Source organism: Macrobrachium rosenbergii, chromosome 47 (genome assembly GCF_040412425.1).
Source record: "Macrobrachium rosenbergii isolate ZJJX-2024 chromosome 47, ASM4041242v1, whole genome shotgun sequence".
In the NCBI taxonomy this organism is placed as follows: domain Eukaryota; kingdom Metazoa; phylum Arthropoda; class Malacostraca; order Decapoda; family Palaemonidae; genus Macrobrachium; species Macrobrachium rosenbergii.
In genome coordinates, this window is record NC_089787.1 from 22280624 (window position 1) to 22301713 (window position 21090).

The following is a 21090-nucleotide window of genomic DNA, read 5'->3' on the forward strand; positions in this document are numbered from 1 at the left end:
GTAAATCCCTTGGCTGGTGTCCATAGGCTACCCAGATGTTTCCCTGTAGAAGAGAGAGAGAAGAACAACGTAAGAATTTCCAGTCATCATTCCTTGAGAGAGAGAGAGAGAGAGAGAGAGAGAGAGAGAGAGAGAGAGAGAGAGAGAGAGAGAGAGAGAGAGTACAACGTAAGAATTTCAAGTTATCAACAATTTTGCTCTTGTCGTAGGATAGGAATTTTAATCCAAGGCACTTGGGGAGAGAGAGAGAGAGAGAGAGAGAGAGAGAGAGAGAGAGAGAGAGAGAGAGAGAGAGAGAGAGAGAGAACTGTGTAAATATAAAAAAAAATACAGCTATTTTATTGACTGAATTCTTGAGGTGATTTTAAAATTGTAATCTCAGGTTAATTTCAAAGATATAACAATGAGGAGAGAGAGAGAGAGAGAGAGAGAGAGAGAGAGAGAGAGAGAGAGAGAGAGAGAGAGAGCCGATACCCAGCTTACCTCTCGTCCGCTGACTGATGAAGATTTCAGTTCTTATTGCTCCTCGAAAGCGCACTTCCAAGCAATGCCCCAATACCAATGGCTAGACCGCCGAGGATCGTGGTCGTCGCGGCAATATCCGCCCCTTCGACGACCTGGTCAGCAGGGAGCTTAATGCCCAAGAGACGGCCGAGTTCGCGTGCCCAGTGCTGGCAGTTGCACCCGAACAACCTGTAACCTTGTCCGTTGTACTTGTTCTTTTTCGCCAGTTCAAGAACCGTCTTCGGGTAAACGCGGAGATCCTTCTTCAGTCTTTGGACTTCGTAGGTCCCTCGCTCCAGAGGCTCGGGCCTTCCTGGGAAAGCCCTCGGTTCCAGAAGGCCTTCGACGTCGTTGGCTTCGAAGGTCAGCTCGTCGTGGTCCCACTTGAAATGGAGCAGCCAGTGTTTGGCGACGGGCAAAGCCGCGCCATCTGCTCCGAAGATGGGCCGGATGTATAGGTCTACGGTGCACGGCGTCAGTCGCCTGTCCGCCTCCAGGTTTTGCGCCGAGCAGCGGCCCCTCAGGAGGTTGATGCCGTCTGCCACGCTTTTGGAGCTGTACCGGAGAGACATCGTGCTTCGTTCTCACTCTAGACTGAGTAAAACTGACGTTACTGACCTCCGTCGTGGCTCAGACGTCGTTTTCCGGCGCTCTGTGCCATCTGCTGGCGAAGCGGACCAATCACAGTAAAGGACTGATGCGTTACGTCATCAATCAGGGTGACCGGACCAATCGCAGTAAAGGACTGAAGTATTACGTCATCAATATTAGTGACGTCACGTAGCGGTTTTTCCCGTGTGGGACGCGAATGATGTTTTTCGCAACTTGCATTCACGTTGCGTTCGCGTTCTTTCGCCCTCAATCGTTTGCAACTTTCGCGAGAACATTAACGAATACGGATAAATGAACAAATGAATAAAAAAGGAGGACTAAGATGACTAGATAAGATAATAATGCTAGTGATTAAGACGTACAATTGTTATTGACGAATATGCAAACAAGTATCTGCCTCTCTCTCTCTCCTATCAGTAAATCTTGATAAAATAATCTTGGGTTTGAAATTAACCAGAATTAATTCTCTCTCTCTCTCTCTCTCTCTCTCTCTCTCTCTCTCATCCATAGGTACTGTTTAAATCTCTCTCTCTCTCTCTCTCTCTCTCTCTCTCTCTCTCTCTCTCTCTCTCTCTCTTCCATAGGTACTGTTTAAATATCTCTCTCCCTCCATAGGTACTGTTTAAATCTCTCTCTCCCTCCATAGGTACTGTTTAAATCTCTCTCTCTCTCTCTCTCTCTCTCTCTCTCTCTCTCTCTCTCTCTCTCTCTCTCTCTCTTTTCCATATGTACTGTTTTAATATCTCTCTCTTTCTCTCTCTCTACAATAGGCACTGTTTTAATCTCTCTCTCTCTCTCTCTCTCTCTCTCTCTCTTTTCCATAGGTACTGTTTTAATCTCTCTCTCTCTCTCTCTCTCTCTCTATCTCTCTCTCTCTCTATCTTCCACCGGTACTGTTTTAATCTCTCTCTCTCTCTTTCTCTCTCTCTCTCTCTCTCTCTCTCTCTCTCTCTCTCTCTCTCAGGTACACTAACTGCATGAATTCAAAGAGATAATAAGTGTGAATTCCAGATGTGAGCTACAGGTGCGGGTAAGCATTTTCCAAATATAGTTTGATGCAACATTAACATGCTCCCCCCCCCCCCTTCTCCCGGGACCCCCCTCCCCGCCCAACACATAACAAGCAGCAAGGGAAGGGTGGGGGGTAGAGATGATTCTACTCCCCCCACCCCATCTGCCTACCCCCTGAGGTCAACAGAGCAGTGTCGTGGTTGGGACAAAGAGTGATTAAAATAGTAGAGAGAGAGAGAGAGAGAGAGAGAGAGAGAGAGAGAGAGAGAGAGAGAGAGAGAGAGAGAGACGGGGGTTGAAGAGAGAGGGAGAGAGAGTCATTAAAACCGTACTTAAGGAAAAGAGAGAGAGAGAGAGACAGAGAGAGAGAGAGAAACAGTGCCTGTGGAGGAGACTGAGAGAGAGAGAGAGAGAGAGAGAGAGAGAGAGAGAGAACGTAGTCCGCTGATACCTCCTCTATGAAACTTTTACCACGTTGCCAGAAGCACGATTAAGGCTAACTTTATCCTTAAATATCCTTAAATAAAATAAAAACTACTGAGGCTAGAGGGCTGCAATTTGGTATGTTTGATGATTGGAGGGTGGATGATCAACATGCCAATTTGCAGCCCTCTAGCTTCAGTAGTTTTGAAGATCCGAGGGCGGACGGTAAAAAGTGCGGACGGACAGACAAAGCCGGCACAATAGTTCCCTTCTATAGAAGACTATGACACTAGCTGTCTTCTATCTACGCTAAGTAATGCAATCCTTTTCTTATATATATATATATATATATATATATATATATATATATATATATATATATATATATATATATATATATATATATATATATATATATATATATATATATACACACACCTTAAAGTGAGGCATTATTTGCTTGTATCTACTTTCAGTGAGGCAAGCTTTACTTGTATCTATGCTACGTGATGCAATCTTTACTTGTATTTATTTCAAGTGAGACAATCTTTACTTATATCTATGCTAAGTGAGGAAATCTTTTTTTTATTTACTTTAAGTGATGCAATCTGTACTTATATTTGAGTGATGCAATCTATGCTAAGTGAGGCAATCCTTTTTTTTTATTTACTTTAAGTGATGCAATCTGTACTTATATCTATGCTAATTGATGCAATCTTTTTTTGTATTTACTTTAAAGTGATGCAATCTGTACTTATATCTTTGCTGAGTGATGCAATATATGCTAAATGAGGCAATCTTTGCTTATATCTATTTTAAGTGGCGCAATTTTGACTTATATCTATTTTAAGTGATGCAATCCATTCGTATACGTAAATTCCGCGACGAATCTGACGGCATAAGACGCAAAACGCATTTTATAGTTGTCAGGTCCGAACGAGCTATGGGCTTGGCTGGGCACTTCCTCTGAAATCAAAACGTTTTGGTGCCAACATCATCAACAGATCTGGTCTGGCCACGCCCCTGCAGTTGTCCTGTGGTTGTCAGACAGCAGTTTATTCTATATAAAAGCTGGAGGAGTTCCTTCGCCATTCCCATAAAAAACAAGAAAGCACAATCAAGTTGCTGTCAAGTTACGGAAGACTTGCGTGAGAGCGCTCCGTAAAAATATCTTTGGAAGGTTTAGAAAAATATGCCAGAAACTGACTAGCTGGCAATGCGACTACGTCAGTGCAATTGTAAACAAAGACGTCCTGTGATGGTCTCCATATAGCAGCGTCCTCAGAGTCCCGTGGTTAGATTAGACTATAGGACCCAAAGGGCCTGCCTTCCTCCCACACTCACTCCTACAAGACATCCTTTACCCTACGTCAGTGTCAAAACTCTCAGAGTCTCGTGATCAGATTAGACCGAGCTTCAAGGCCCTGCCTCACTCACTCACTCCCCAAACATACATTGCCCTTCGTCAGTGTGAACGCGACCTTAGCAGACCTAGTCCTAAGGGCCTGCCTGCCTCCTTCACTCCTCAAAAATCCTCAAGCATACGTCAGTGTGAACGCATCTTTAGTAGACCTAGTCCCAAGGGCTTACCGCCTCACTCCTCCATTCCTGAAGCATACGTCAGCGTGAACGCGCCCTTAGTAGACCGAAGCTCAAGGGCCTGCCTTCCTCTACCCTACGTCAGTGCGAACGCGCCCTTAGCAGCAGAGCAAGGAAAGATGGCCCCCTCCAGACACAACTTGACTCCCGAGAACGACGAGCGCGCCAGACGCTGCAGGGTGGAGCTGCACCGTAGGCCTATCGTGGGCATCATCGGCTACCACTGGGCGCTCTACTTCCGGTGGGAGGACGGCTACGACATGCACTACGAAGCCACGGACGTCGACAAGCGCCTCATCGCCCGCTGCGGCCGAGGGAAGCCGGAGCAGACCTTCGACACCCTGGTGATGGACCTGGGGACTAAGGTGCTGTCTCCGAAGAGGGTGAACCTTTGCGCCAGGGAGAACCCCCACAACGGCGCCCTCTACATCCTGACGAAGATGAACTGCCAGGTGTGGGCCAAGCAGCTGGCCTCGGATTTGGGAATCACCATTCCGATCACGGTCAACATCCTCAAATACATTCCCGGATCGGAGCTGCTGGACGGGATCCACCTCCTCAGCGGATCCGGCTCCGGATCCTCGAAGAGTTCTTCCAGGAGATAAGAATTGGCTGGTGAGTGTGCACAGATACATTATTTATTTATTTATTTATTTTCAGTTGTCTGAGTTTCTTTTTTGAGAGAGAGGGGACTTGTCATTATCTGTTGCCAGTGAATCTGATATATATATATATATATATATATATATATATATATATATATATATATATATATATATATATATATATATATATATATATATATATATTATATATATATATATATATATATATATATATATATATATATATATATATATATAATCCTAGCCTATTACTTCATTCTTTTTCCACCAATGTTTTGCCATAGTTGAGGTCTTGCTGAAGTGTCTGTTTTGTCTGTGATGTTTGTCTGTAATTTGCTTCTCTGTGGGACCTCCCAGCTCCATAGGTCCTTTATCCTTCACACACACACACACACACACACACAGAGTTGGACTGAGGGCGTCACGCAGCAATTGGAACTTCTTCAGGAGTCCAAGCGAAGATGCAACGCATAATTCTCCTTGTATTTTCATGACTCACTTACGTTTTTATCGATTTATTTATTCATTTCTTGAATTACTTTTCTTTCTTTTTTATATAAACTGATCTCATCTTTCTGTATTTCTCGCTAACTTTTGCCTTCTGTCAATAATTCTTTCAAAGGAAGGCCGTAATATTCCTTGGAAGCTGGAATTCTCGATTAGTGGTCCCCTGTGGTAGGCTTGTTCCATATGAATAGGGTTCGTCTTCTGAACAACAACAACAACAATAATAATAATAATAATAATAATAATAATAATAATAATAATAATAATAATAATAATATGTTGAGAGAGAGAGATTGAAACAGTACCTGGGGAAAAGGGAGAGAGAGAGAGAGAGTCCCTGCGGAAGCGAGAGAGAGAGAGAGAGAGAGAGAGAGAGAGAGAGAGAGAGAGAGAGAGATAGTCATTGAAACAGTACCTGCGGAAAAAGTGGGAGAGAGAGAGAGAGAGAGAGAGAGAGAGAGAGAGAGAGAGAGAGAGAGAGATAGTCATTGAAACAATGCCTGCGGAAAAGGGAGGGAGAGAGAGAGAGAGAGAGAGAGAGAGAGAGAGAGAGTATGGAAGGAGAGAGAGAGAGAGAGAGAGAGAGAGAGAGAGAGAGAGAGAGAGAGAGAGAGAGCGAAGGAGAGAGAGAGATAGTCATTGAAACAGTACCTGGGAAAAAGTGGGGAGAGAGAGAGAGAGAGAGAGAGAGAGAGAGAGAGAGAGAGAGAGAGAGAGAGAGAGAGTCACTGAAACAATGCCTGAAGAAAAGGGAGAGAGAGAGAGAGAGAGTCATTGAAACAATGCCTGAAGAAAAGGGAGAGAGAGAGAGAGAGAGAGAGAGAGACTATGCAAAATTGTGCCTTAAGAACAGAAGTCTGTCTAACTGTCACAAATAGAGTGACCGGACGAATAAGGCTGTCTACGTATGGGAAAAAAAGTCAGAAATTTCCTAAGATTTTATTAAGGCATCTTAAGACTGGCAATTCAAGCACTAAAGACGGTGAGGAGAGGGAGTTAGAGTGGCTGGACAGCGAAATAAAGAGATCCGGAGAATTAATGAGACGAAGCACAAGGATCTAGAGGTTGAACTGGGAGAAAACACCCCTCAGGTGCACCAAGAAGTAACGGTTAGAGGTGTTGGACAGCAAAGCTGGAACGAGAATCACGATTTGTGGCTTATAACAAGCAAGTAAAAAATGCTCAGGTTTTCTGTACAGCGTATTATGCAGTATGAGCCGCGGCCCACGAAGCTTTCAGCCACGGCCCAGTGGTGGCCGGTCCTACAGCGCTGCCAGTCGTACGATCATGGCTGTCTTTAACCTTAATTAGAATAAAATCTACTGAGGCTAGAAAACTAAAAATGACGTAATAATCTCATGCCGAATCTAGCTGTAATCACGTCCTCAGCAAGTGACTGCTGATGCAGGCGCAGAACGCATGAGTCGCCCCAGAGATAAACACTGGTGGACTCTCGCCCTGTATGAAAGCTCTCCCCAGAGGTTAAGGGACCCAGTGCCTCTCTGCGCCCTGTGCAATACGTCTTTGTGAACGAGGAAGCGGAAGCAGAGGTCGGAAGAAGATGTCTTCCAACGCAGGACTCGACTTGATAACTGATGACGACCGCGCCAAACCTTGCAAGGTGGAGTTGCACCGCAAGTCCCTAATAGGCCCCTTCGCCTACCACTGGGTATTCTACTTCAGGTGGGAGGGCGGTTACGACATGTACTGTGAAGGCGTAGACGATGACAAGGTCCTCAGACCGCACTGCGAACGAGGGATGCCGGAAATGGGGTTATTCCCTCTTGTGGAGGATCTGGGAACTAGACAGGACCTCTCACCGAAGAGGGTAAACACGCTCGCCTTGCGGAACCGCTGTAACGGCAAAGTTTACGAGATCACTCGAATGAACTGCCAGGTGTGGGCCAAACAGCTGGCTGGTGATTTGGGCATCGACATTCTAACACCGATCAATGTCGTGGGATCGATTCCTGGGTCTGAGGTCATAGATGAGCTCCATTCCATTGTCAAATACGGGTCAGGGAGTTCCAGCTTGTCCAAGAAATAAGAACTGGCTGGTGAGTGAACGAAGATATGTTGAGGTTTTCACCAGTTTGACTGAGTTTTCATAGGAAAGTCATCCTAGTTACCTAAGAGATTATTGCTGTACTTGCATACATATATACATAACCATATACATACATACCAGGGGCGTCTTAACAGCGTTATAGCCCTAGGGCAAAGCATTTTACTTATTTATTTATTTATTTGTTAATTTATCTGTTTTTCCCTTTACCTTCTGTTACTTCTTTCTAATGAAGACCATTATATTCTTTGGAAGCTTGAATTTCAAGTCAATGACCCCTGTGGTGGGCTTGTTCCATATGAATAGTGTTCACCTTCTGAATAATAATAATAATAATAATAATAATAATAATAATAATAATAATAATAATAATATACATTTCAAGTCAGTGGCCCCTTTGGTGGGCTTGTTCCATATGAATAGGGTTCATCTTTTGAATAATAATAATAATAATAATAATAATAATAATAATAATAATAATAATAATAAGTCAGTGGCCCCAGTGGTGGGCTTGTTCCATATGAATAGGGTTCATCTTCTGAATAATAATAATAATAATAATAATAATAATAATAATAATAATAATAATAATAAGTCAGTGGCCCCAGTGGTGGGCTTGTTCCATATGAATAGTGTTCACCTTCTGAATAATAATAATAATAATAATAATAATAATAATAATAATAATAATAATAATAATAATAATAATAATAATAATAATTTCATGTTTTCGAGATGCTCTCATTCAATTGAAAGGTCACAGAGAGGTCAGGTTGCAGACGTGACCTCGATAGTAAAATCAAAGGCGATTGCCCAATATTTACTTGTAACGCGATAGCTATTATCTCCATGTGTAGTTTAGTATATTACAGCATTTATTGACTGAGATCAAGGCTCAACATACATGGATTATCATACATACATACATGCATACGTGCATACATAATCAACCGGAGGGCGTTCGTTGTTGGTATTCATACAAAAGAAACAGTGTCCTTATCTCGTTGCTATCAGCAATACCCACTTACTGCCTCTTATCTTAGGGATTTCCTGTTTTCGTGAACACAGAGGTACGTACGTATATCACTCGGTTCGCTCAAACGGGGTTGAGGGTATTGCAGAACGTTTCGGCGGCAGAGGAATGTTCCCAGTGGCGGGGTTGATGATTGTGACCCAAAGCAGGTGGCCTTTGTTATAAGAGCAGTGCTCAGATTTCAATAAATCTTGATTATTTCACGTAATAGCATGAATTTCATGTCAGTGGCCCCTTTGTTGGGCTTGTTCCATATGAATAGGGTTCATCGTCTGAATAATAATAATAATAATAATAATAATAATAATAATAATAATAATAATAATAATAATAATAATAATAAAAATAATAATAATAATAATAATATCAGTTCAGGAGATTTATTTTCACTGATCTGGGATGAATTTTTGGGTAAAAACGTCGATATCTGAAGGAAATGATCCTGACAGGTGAGTTGTTGCCACAATCTGACAGGTGTGCGCCAATTAGGGAGTTGCCATTTAGGCTATTTTCAGTTCTTTACCCATTTGTCATTATGCTTTCGTGCAGACCAAAAAAGAATTGGCAATTTCCATCAGTTCTTGTTCAGAAGGGGAGCCATAAGGTGTATAATGTATGTGATTTGTGAAAATATTAATTATATATATATATATATATATATATATATATATATATATATATATATATATATATATATATATATATATATATATATATATATATATATATATATATATATATACGATTACCACTTAATTCCACTGCCATTATACCACACCAAGAAGGCCATGGAAGATGGAAGACGAAGTAAATAACTTGAAATAAAATAGATAACGCCACTTTGCATCGCGTTGTTTGTGATTTGTTTGTTTAATTGACAAACTGTTTGTACAGATATATTTTGTCAGCTTTACAATTTCATAGCAAAAAAAAAAAAGGAAAAAATTAAAGTAATTGTTTTCTCTCCTCGAATATTTATTCTTTTCCTGATTTAGTTTAATTAGCTCTTTTAAACTCTCAAATAAATCTCTGAGTTACTCTTCAAGTGTTAAATATTCATATAAGTAGAGAATAGTGATAATAATGCCATTATTCAAGATGAAAAAATATATGTACTAAAGTAGGCATTTAAGACTAGTTCACCGATAAGTTACGTTTTCTTTAATCTTAAATTTTTAAGTTTTCTTTTACTAAATTCGTAACGATGCTCATTTTCTCAGAAAAATCAAATTTTACGCCGAAGTTGAAGTTATTTTGGCAAATTTAGCCGTATAACTAATAAACCATGTATTTTTAATCATGTGTAACATATCACGAAGCACTTTGAAGTATAATTTAAAATAAAAATCCTCAAAGAAATGTGATCAAAAAAGTTATCAGTTGCGTTCAAGAAGGTGTTTTGACCAACATTATACCGCTCTCTTAGCCTATGTATTGCAATAGTCTTTATCCTATACAGTGCAATAGTCTTTAACCTATACAGTGCAATAGTCTTTAACTTTTGCAGTGCAGAATTCTTTAACCTATCCAGTGCAGTAGTCTTTAACCTATGCAGTGCAATTGTCTTTAACTTTTGCAGTGCAATAGTCGTTAACCTATACAGTGTAATTGTCTTTAACTTTTGCAGTGTAGTCGTTAACCTATGCAGTGCAATAGTCTTTAACCTATACAGTGCAATAGTCTTTAACTTTTGCTATGCAATAGTCTTTTACCTATACAGTGCAATAGTCTTTATCCTATACAATGCAATAGTCTTTAACCTATGCATTGCAACAGTCTTTATCCTATGCAGTGCAATAGCCTTCAACCTATACAGTGCAATAGCCTTTAACCTATACAGTGCAATAGTCTTTAACTTTTGCGGTGCAATAGTCTGTATCCTATACGGTGCAATTGTCTTTAACTTTTGCAGTGCAATAGACGTTAACCTATACAGTGCAATAGTCTTTATCCTATACAGTGCAATTGTCTTTAACCTTTGCAGTGCAATAGTCGTTAACCTATACAGTGCAATAGTCTTTAACCTATACATTGCAATAGTCTTTAACAATAGTCTTTAACAATAGTCTTTCACCTTTACCGTGCAATAGTCTTTATCCTATACAGTGCAATTATCTTTAACTTTTGCAGGGCAATAGTCTTTAACTTTTGCAGTGCAATTGTCTTTACCATATATCGTACAATATACAGTGAAATTACTCCTTGTAAAAAAAAATGACATTTTATTCCCATCGTATAACAAAGTTAATTAAGGTTAACAAAACCAAATCTTTTGTCTTTCTCACATTTATATGAAAGCGTTTTATCCCAATACTTGTAAATTTACTCTTTTCTCACGACTGAGAACAAATTTATCATGCCAAATTAGTATGCATAATTATATCTTGAAAGCATAATGTTGGTTTCAGAGTTTAATCATCCAGTATATTTCCTCCATAACCATTTCTATAATATATATATATATATATATATATATATATATATATATATATATATATATATATATATATATATATATATATATATATATATATATATATAGACATAAATACGCCTCCACCATCCCTCCACCAGCAAAAATGATTATATCAATTAGTATAAATGACAGTCAATGACTTTTTGATTAATCATATCCTTTTTCCAAGTTCTTTGACGCCAGTTTTCGTAAGTCAATCAGTCAGTGTGGGTCTGTACATCCTTTATCTGGCGTCCGCAGGCGACTTAGATGTGTCTCCGTAGAAGAGAGAGAGAGAGAGAGAGAGAGAGAGAGAGAGAGAGGTGCACAAAAACCTCCTCAATTTCGTTCATGCACAAGAGTTACTAAACTGCTCTCACGCCAGAGGAAATTACACATCTGAACAGAAGGTTCTTGGAAAAGTTTGCTGAGAATTTGGCACTGAGGTAAACGGGAGGTGGTAGGTGTACCCTGCCGCCCTGCGCAAAAGCACTTCCTGGAGCCTCAGGGGACAGTCGAAGGCGCCCTGTGCAATACGTCGGTGGAGCCCAGAAGATGTCTTCCAGCTCGGGAAGCCTCTTGAACCCTGATGACGACGAGCGCGCCAGACGCTGCCGGGTGGAACTACTGTATACTGTAGGCGTGTCGCATACTTCATCGGCTGCAGCCACTGCATGGACCCTCTACTTCCAGTGGGAGGACGGCTACGACATGTACTGCAAGGCCACGGACGTCCACATGCGCCTCATCCCGAACTGGAGCCTGAGGGAAGCCGGAGCCGACCTTCGACACCCTGGTGATGTAGCTGGGGACGAAGGTGCTGTCTCCGAAGAGGGCGAATCTCTGCGCCAGGGAGAACCCCCACAACTGGAAAACTTGCTGCCTGACGACGATGAACTGTCAGGTGTGGGCCAAGCAGCTGGCGTCCGATATGGAATTCGACATTCCAGTGTCAGACGACGTCGCCAGATACATTCCCGCGCCGGAGATCGTCGTCAGTGGACTCTACCTGGGCTTCAGATTCCTATTTGGGAGCTCTAAAAAGTCCTAGAATGATAGAGAGAGATTTAATGTGCTGGTGAGTGAACGAAGATATGTTGATGTTTTCACCAGTTGACTGAGGTTCTTTTGAAAGGATGTTTATTCTCGCTGCTTAATAGTGAATGGAGTGTTAATGTTAAAAGGTTATTGATATTACACACACACACACGCATATATATATATATATATATATATATATATATATATATATATATATATATATATATATATATATTTCAAAATTTGGAAATAGAATGGAAGACTCGTGTAACGTGTATTGCATGTAGACAAAAGAACTGATCATTACCTTCAATTCCATTTGAAATAAGAAACCAAAAGGAATTGTATGTAACTTACGAAAATAATTATATACATAATTATATACAGTATATATATATATATATATATATATATATATATATATGTGTGTGTGTAATATGTATATATATATATATATGTGTGTAATATGTATATATATATATATATTATCTTCTCTTCTTCCTAATGAACACCATGATATTCTTTGGAAGCTTGAATTTAAAGTCAGTGGCCCTGTGGTGGACTTTTTTCCTAATGAATAGGGTTCATCTTCTGAACAATATAATATAATAAATAATAATAAGTGACGCAGCCACTTCGCGTACAAACGATTCGTGCCTTACAAGAGAAAAAATGACGCAAGGATTTCCTGTCAAGACCAGTTTTTTTTTTTATAATAATAATAACATTAATAGTAGCTACAAACACCTTCGTTCGAACGACCGAGGAATCTAACACGTTCAGAACGCGGATGTCGGTCGAGCGTTCGTTCTGCAAATCTGAACGACAAAAACTCCCCGATTTCGATCGTGCACGAGGGCCATTAAACTGGTCTCACGCCACGAAGGGATCACTCATCTATTTTCGGAGGGTTTGGGACCACGCCATGAGCAAGTGACGGGATGCACAACATAAATCGCGCAGAAATAAGCTGGTAAGTGGCACCTCTCGCCCTGCATGGAACGACTTCTCAGAGCCTGCTGCTCATAGGCTCAGACAGTAGGTCTGTGACATCGAATCTCCCTGTGCAGTGCGTCGGTGGAACCCACAAGATGTCTTCCCACCCGGGGCTCGACCTGATAACAGACGACGATCGCGTTAGACCTTGCAGGGTGAAGTTGTACCAAAGGCCCATCTTAGGCCCCTTGGCCTCACACTGGGCCCTCTACTTCAGGTGGGAGGACGGATACGACTTGCACTGCGAAGGCCTAGACGTCGACGGCATCCTCAAGCCAAGCTGCGAACGAGGAAAGCCGGAACGTAACCCCGACTCCGAGGTGACGGATATCGAAACTTTGGACCACCTCTCCCCGAAGAGGGTAAACAGGCGCGCCTTGCGGAACCGCCGCAACGGCAAACCTTACAACTACACTAAGATGAACTGCCAGGGATGGGCCAAGCAGCTGGCATCGGATTTGGGATTCGACATTAAAGTATCGGAGAATATCGCGGGACTCATTCCCGGGTCTGAGGTCGTCGATGTGGTCTATCGCTGGTGGAACAAGTCTGGGAGCTCTAAGAAGTCCTCGAAGGATAAATAGAGATTTTAGGTGCTGGTGAGTAAACGAAGATGTGTTGATGTTTTCACCAGTTGAATGAGCTTCTTTTCAAAGGATATTTATTCTCGCTACTTGACGGTGAATGCCGTGTTAGTGTTAAAAGATTATTGATAATACACTTACACACACACACACACACACACACACACACACATATATATATATATATATATATATATATATATATATATATATATATATATATACACACGTATATATAGACATACATACATATATATGCTGTATATGTATACATATATATACATATACATACATATATATACGTATATAGATAGATAGATAGATAATATTCATAAAATACATACACTTCCTCGAGGCTTCTCATTTCAATTATTTTGTCTGAATGCAATCATAATTACAGATACACTCTTATTATTATTATTATTATTATTATTATTATTATTATTATTATTATTATTAAACAATGAAAAAATAGCCTAACTGGCAACTCTGCAATTGCCGCACACCTGTCAGATTGTGGCGCCAACTTAAATGTCCGCCAATTTCCTTCAGAATCTTCGAGATTTTACCCCAAAATTCCTCCCACAAGAGGTGAAAATTGAGCTTCTGAACGGATTTTTTTTTGTTGTTGTTCCTTAAACAAATCTCCCTTTTCGTGAAATAATCTAAGTTTGGGAGACTGGGACACAACTCATACTAACACTAGGCGTCTGGTTTAGGGGATAAGCTTCAACCCCGTTACTAGGGACAGTCCTTTGCCACCAAAACGTTCTGGTACCTCCTCAACCCCGTTTGCGCGAACCGGATGAAGTATGCACGCTTGTCTTCATATCAACAGGAAATTCCTTAGATAGGAGGAAGTAAGCATTGCTAATATCAGGGGGAGAAGGACAATTTCTTTGGCAATGATACCGACACTGAACAACATGTTTCCTCTATGTATGTATGTATGTATGTCTATTTACATGTGTATGTATGTATGTGGATGTATGCTTGTATGTATGTTTATACAACTGTGAGGAATTCACGAACCTTCCATTTTATTACCAAACTTTGGAAATTATATATATATATATATATATATATATATATATATATATATATATATATATATATGCATACATATATATATGTAAACATTTATATATATACATATATATACACACACATACATACACCCGTAAATACACATACTAAGACAGGTGTTTGAAGACCCGTCAAACGCTTTAAAAAAAAAAAATCATCAACTGCTATGCAAAATCCTTTTAATATTTTGGCCACCAATTTAACCACTAAGACTTGGATGTGTCTGTCAAGTTCAAAGACCTTTCTGCGTCTACTTTCCCATTCGCAATTGATCCCCGATCCCATTCTCCCGCCGAGAGCAACCGTACTTTCTGAATAGCAGCTGCCCCAATGCGCAGTAAATGTTTGGCCTCGCTGCGGAATTCCTCAGTTCCAGAGGTCCTTTATTCCTCACACAGTTGGACTGCGGAACGGTCTCCTTACTGAGGATGTCGTGCGATTGGAACTTCTTCTTCTTCTTCTTCAGAAGTTCAAGCGGAGATGCGATGCATTACTACCCTAGTGCTATTCTCCTTCCATTTTAATACATTTTTATCTGTTTGTTAGCTTATCAATTTTTTTTTTTTTTGTAATGGGATCTTTTTGTATTTCCTTTGCCTTCTCTCCTTCCTAATACACACCGTAATATTCTCTGGAAGCTTAAATTTAAAGTCAGTGGCCCATGTTGGCCTTGTGCCATATGAGTGGGGTTCATCTTCTGAATAATAATAATAATAATAATAATAATAATAATAATAATAATAATTATAATAATAAAGTGACGCAGTCAGTTCGCGTACAAACGATTCGTACCTCGCGAGAGAAAAAATGACGCAAGGGTTTCCTGTCAAAACCAGTTTCTAATAATAATGGTAATAATAATAGCTACAAACGCCTTCGTTCGAACGGGCGAGGAATATAACACGTTCAGAACGCGGATGTCGGTCGTGTTTTCGTTCCGCGAAACTGAACGACAAAATCCCCCCCAATTTCGACCGTTCACAAGAGTCATTAAACTGCTCTCACGTTTTCGGAGGGTTTGGGACCAAGCCAGGAGCAAGTGACGGGATGCGCAACATAAATCGCGCAGAAAAAAACGGTTAGGTGGCACCTCTCGCCTTGCATGGAAGCACTTCTCGGAGCCTGCTGTTGCTCATTCTGTCTCATAGGCTCAGTCAATACTTGGGGGACGTCGAAAGCTCCCTGTGCAGATGTCTTCCTACTCGGATCTCTACTTGATATATGACGACGACCGCGCCAGACCTTGCAGCGTGGTGTTGTACCAGAGGCCCCTTCTAGGCCCCTTGGCCTATCACTGGGCGCTCTACTTCAGGTGGGATGACGAAATCGACATGCACTGCGAGGCCTTAGACACCAACGGCATTCTGAAGCCTCGCTGCGAACCGGGGAAGCCGGAGCGGTGTCTCGGCTCCAAGGCGACCGAAGTCGGAACCCTGTGCCGCCTCTCCCCGAAGACGGTGAACAGGCTGGCCTACAGCAACCGCCACAACGACAAACGCTACAACCTGTTGGCTATGAACTGCCAAGTGTGGGCCAAGCAACTGGCGTCGGATTTGGGATTCGACATTCCAGTGGCAGAGGATATCAAGAAGTACGTTCCCATTGCCCGCGACGATCACGGGATACCCTTCCAGGATGTGTTCCGCGATGTCCTCCCCGCTGGGGTCAACGCTGGAGTCGGCGTAGGGGTCGGCGATGTGCTCTGTCGGGGCTTAGGCTCTATGTTTGGGGGCTATACCGCAAAGGCTCAAGAGAGATTTAATGTGCTGGTGAGTGAACGAAGATATGGTGATGTTTTCACCAACTGACTGAGTTTCTCTTCAAAGGATATTTATTCTCGTTACTTAGCGGTGAATGGCGTGTTAGTGTTAAAAGGTTATTGATAATACACACACACATAATATATATATACACACATACATACATACTTACATACATACACATCTATGTATATGTATATACACACATATACATACACACATACACATACTACATACGTAGAGGAAACCTGTTGTTCAGTGTCGGTATCAGTGCCAAAAAAATTGTCCTTCTTCCCCTGATATTAGCAATACTTAATTCCTCATGTCTAAGGAATTTCATGTTGTTGTGAAGACAAGCGTGCGTATTTCATCTGGTTCGCGCAAACGGGGTTGAGGAGGTACCAGAACGTTTCGGCGGCCAAGGGCTCTCTCTCTCTCTCTCTCTCTCTCTCTCTCTCTCTCTCTTACATTCATAAATGAAGAGGCAACAGCTAAATGAATTCAAATCTAATTGGGCGAATTCAAAAGGACCACCACAGTTCTGAATTATGATCTTCTAAAGGTCTGGACGGTGGAATTCCACATCTGTCATTCACAGAATTACAGAAGCATTTCCCAAGTATATTTTGATTCAACACTAACAAACTCCCCTCCCCCTCCCCCTCCCCTACCAAACAATCACTAATAGAAAGGGGGGCGGGTGGCGGTTGGACCACCACACTTCTGAATTATGATCTTTCAAAGGTCTGGACGGTGGAATTCCACATCTGTCATTCACAGAATTACAGAAGCATTTCCCGAGTAAATTTTGATTCAACACTAACAAACTCCCCTCACCTTCCCCCCCTCCCCCTCCCCTACCAAACAATCACTAATAGAAAGGGGGCCGGTGGGGGGTGACATCACCCTCACTCGAGCAACCAGGTTCGCTGGACAGAAGAGGCACCAATATGCAGTCAGCGTTTTGCCTCGGTAACGAACTTCTCCTCAGTTCCAGAGGCCCTTTGCTCCTCCTGACACCGCTGGACTGTGGAACAGCCTCCCTCTGAGGACGTCGTGCAATTGGAACTTCTTCATTACTACCCTATTGCTGATCTCCTTTCAATACATTTTTATCTATTTATTAACATTTTTTTTTTTTTGTAATGAGATCTTTATGTATTTATTGATTTATAGATTTTAGGCATACACGCCAAGCGCTTGGGGCAACTGAGGCCATTCAGCACTGAAACGGAAATTGACAGGGTGGACAGTAAGATGGAAGAAAGTAAGTATAGCTTAGTTTTACCAGACCACTGAGCTGATTAACAGCTCTCCTAGGGCTGGCCCGAAGGATTAGACTTATTTTACGTGGCTAAGAACCAACTGGTTACTTAGCAACGGGACCTACAGTTTATTGTGGAATCCGAACCACATTATAGCGAGAAATGAATTTCTATCACCAGAAATAAATTCCTCTAACTCTTCATCAGCCGGCGGCGGGAATCGAACTCCGGCCCATCGAATGACGGTCTGAAGCTCAACCAACTCGGCCAACAAAGGGCTATTTAAGAGAATATGAACGGTGGTACAGTAAAAGGAATTTTCCCCCCCTTAGGGGGTATTTCCCTTTACCTTCTCTTCTTCCTAATGAACACCAGATTCTTTGGAAGCTTGAATTTCAAGTCAGTGGCCCCTGTGGTAGGCTTGTTCAATATGAACAGGGTTCATCTTCTGAACAATAGAATATATATAATAAATAATAGTAAGTGACGCAGTGAATTTACGTACAAACGATTCGTGCCTTACGAGAGAACAAATGACGCAAGGGTTTCCTATCAAAACCAGTTTCTAACAATAATAGTTATAATGGCTACAAACACCTTCGTTCGAACGGGCGAGGAACATAACACGTTCAGAACGCGGATGTCGATTCGACGAGCGTTCGTTCCGCGAAACTGAACGACAAAATCCCCCCCAATTTCGACCGTTCACAAGAGTCATTAAACTGCTCTCACGCCACGAGTCACTCATCTATTTTCGGACGGTTTGGGACCAAGCCAGGAGCAACTGACGGGATGCGCAACATGAATCGCGCAGACATAAACGGGTAGGTGGCACCTCTCGCCCTGCGTTGAAGCACTTCTCGGACCCTGCTGCTCATAGGATCAGACAGTATAGGTCTGTGACATCGCAAGCTCCTTTTGCAGCGCGTCCGTGGAAGCCAGAAGATGTCTTCCTACTCGGGACGCAGGCCGATTCTCGATGACGACGACCGCGCCAGATCCTGCCGGGTGGAACTACACAAAAGGCCTGTTTTCACCGACTTGGGTTTCCACTGGGCCCTCTATTTCCAGTGGGAGGACGGGTACGACATGCACTACGAGGCCACGGACGTCCACATGTTCCTCACCCCGAACTGGGGCCGAGGGAAACCGGAGCAGAGCTTCTTTACCTCTGTCACGCACCTAGCGACGAAGGTGCTGTCTCCGAAGAGGGTGCATCGGTGCGCCAGGGAGAACCGCTACAACGGCGCCTTCTACGTCCTGACGAAGATGAACTGTCAGGTGTGGGCCTGGCGACTGGCGTCCGATTTGGGAATCACCACCATTCCACTGCCAACGAATATCACACGTCACATTCCCGCGGGGGAGGTCCTCGAGGGAGTCGCCGATGGGCTCTATTTCGGCTTTAGCGCCTTATTTGGGAGCTCTAAAAAGTCCTTGAAGGATAAATAGAGATTTTATTTGTTGGTGAGTAAACGAAGATATGTTGGCTGAGTTTCTTTCCAAAGGACATTTATTCTCGCTACTTAACGGTGAATGGCGTGTTAATGTTGGAAGATTATTGTTAATACACACACACACACACACACACACACACACACACACACACACACACACATATATATATATATATATATATATATATATATATATATATATATATATATATATATATATATATATATATATATATATAAATTTCAAAGTTTGAAATAAAATGGAAGGTTCGTGAAATCCTCAAAGTTGTATAAACAAACATACATGCATAGAGGAAACCTGTTGTTCAGTAAGTGTCGATATCAGTGCCAAAGAAGTTATCCTTCTCCCCCTCATATTAGCAATACTTAATTCCTCGTGTCTAAGGAATTTCCTGTTGATATGAAGACAAGCGTGCATACTTCATCTGGTTCGCGCAAACGGGGTTGAGGAGGTACCAGAACGTTTTGGCGGCCAAGGACTGTCCCTAGTAACGGGGTTGATGCTTATTCCCTAAACCAGACGCCCCGTGTTAGTATGAGTTGTGTCCGAATCTCCCAAACTTAGATTATTTCACTAAAAGAGAGATTTGTTTTAGGAGAAACAAAAGTCAGTTCAGAAGCTCAATTTTTCACCTCTTGTGGGAGGATTTTTGGGGTAAAATCTCGAAGATTCTGAAGGAAATTGGCGGACATTTAAGTTGGCGCCACAATCTGACAGGTGTGCGGCATTTGCAGAGTTGCCAGTTAGGCTATTTCTTCATTGTTTAAGCCTTTCTTTCTGTATTCCATATCACCCTCTCTTATTTCTGTCAATCAAACACTTTGCTGTTCTTTGGAAGCTTGAATTTCAAGTCGGTGGCCCCTGCGGGCTTGTCCCATATGAAGAGGTTTTTATCATCTGAATAATAATAATAATAATAATAATAATAATAATAATAATAATAATAATAATAATATGTATCTGTAATTATGATTGCATTCAAACAAAATAACTGAAATGAGTAGTCATGAGAAACTGTATGTATTTTATGAAAATGATAATCTATCTGTCTATCTATATCTATCTATCTACATATATATATATATATATATATATATATATATATATATATATATATATATATATATATATATATATATATAATGCATGTATGTATGCAAGCATGTATGTATGTATAATGACAATAATTTTAACTATTTCTCCTTCTTTCCAACAGTAATATGTGTACAACAGACTTCAGGAACATTCAAGAAGAAGAAAAACGTGGAACATATAATGAAATTATTCCAGTTGCCACTTCATTCCGCTGTCATTATACCACAAGAAGAAGATGAATCTATTGCCCTGAATAATGTCAATAATGTTATTTTCTATCCAGTGATTTGTGATTTGCTTGTATAATTCTCCAGAGTAAAGTTACATCTGTATTTTGTTACCTTTGCATTTTCGGAATGAAATAAAATGATTACATTTAAGCCCAGTTGTTTTTTTTTCTACGAGTATTTGTTCTTTAATTATTACTTTTTTTTTTTGGTTTAGTTTAATGCTCTTTTAAGTTCACGGCTCATTCCCTGAGGTACTCCCCAAATGCCATACATTTCTATGAACAATGAATAATGTTATTCACGCTATTATTCACCATGAGTGAACAGATATCAAAGGAACAATTAAGATTGGTTTACAATTAAATTATTATTATTATTATTATTCAGAAGCCGAGACCTATCCATATGGAACAAGCCCACCACAGGGGCCACTGACTTGAAATTCAAGCTTCCAAAGAATGTGATGTTCATTAGGAAGAAGTAAGAGGAGGTAAAGGGAAATAAAGGGAAAAGAGATCCCACTTATTAAAAAACGAAAAAAATAAATTGATAAATTAATAAATAGATAAAAATGTATTCAAATGGAAAGAGAACAGAATTAGGACAGTTATGCATTGCATCTTCGCTTGAACTTATTAATTTCCAATTGGACGTCCTCTGCGAGGATGTTCCACAGTCCAACTGTGTGAGGAACAAAGGACCCCTGCTACTGAGAAGTT

At 41.1% G+C, this 21090-nt stretch overlaps 2 protein-coding genes across 6 annotated transcripts in view; one reads left to right on the top strand and one right to left on the bottom strand.

Moving 5' to 3' along the window:
* The window catches only part of LOC136830954 (uncharacterized), a 1453-nt gene extending 305 nt beyond the window's left edge, over window positions 1–1148 (bottom strand). Inside the window, exons 1-2 of the mRNA XM_067090910.1 lie at window positions 484–1148; window positions 1–43 (exon numbers count right to left, since the gene is read on the bottom strand). The exon at window positions 1–43 is cut by the window's left edge and continues 305 nt beyond it. Of these exons, the coding sequence (XP_066947011.1) occupies window positions 510–1076 (567 nt within the window). The 5' untranslated portion in view covers window positions 1077–1148 and the 3' untranslated portion in view covers window positions 1–43; window positions 484–509. The remainder of the gene's footprint in view (window positions 44–483) is intronic.
* Window positions 1149–3833: 2685 nt separating this feature from the next.
* LOC136830616 (uncharacterized) lies at window positions 3834–20519 on the top strand. 5 transcript variants are annotated; one of them, XM_067090186.1, is made up of 2 exons: window positions 3834–4764; window positions 20263–20519. In XM_067090186.1, the coding sequence occupies exon 1, from the start codon at window positions 4269–4271 to the stop codon at window positions 4752–4754; it is 486 nt and encodes a 161-aa protein (XP_066946287.1). In that variant the 5' UTR covers window positions 3834–4268; the 3' UTR covers window positions 4755–4764; window positions 20263–20519. The 5 variants fall into 5 exon arrangements, with proteins under 5 accessions (XP_066946287.1, XP_066946286.1, XP_066946285.1 ...); XM_067090185.1 differs by lacking the exon at window positions 3834–4764 and adding an exon at window positions 6790–7339; XM_067090184.1 differs by lacking the exon at window positions 3834–4764 and adding an exon at window positions 12640–13471.
* The last annotated feature ends 571 nt before the right edge of the window (window positions 20520–21090 follow it).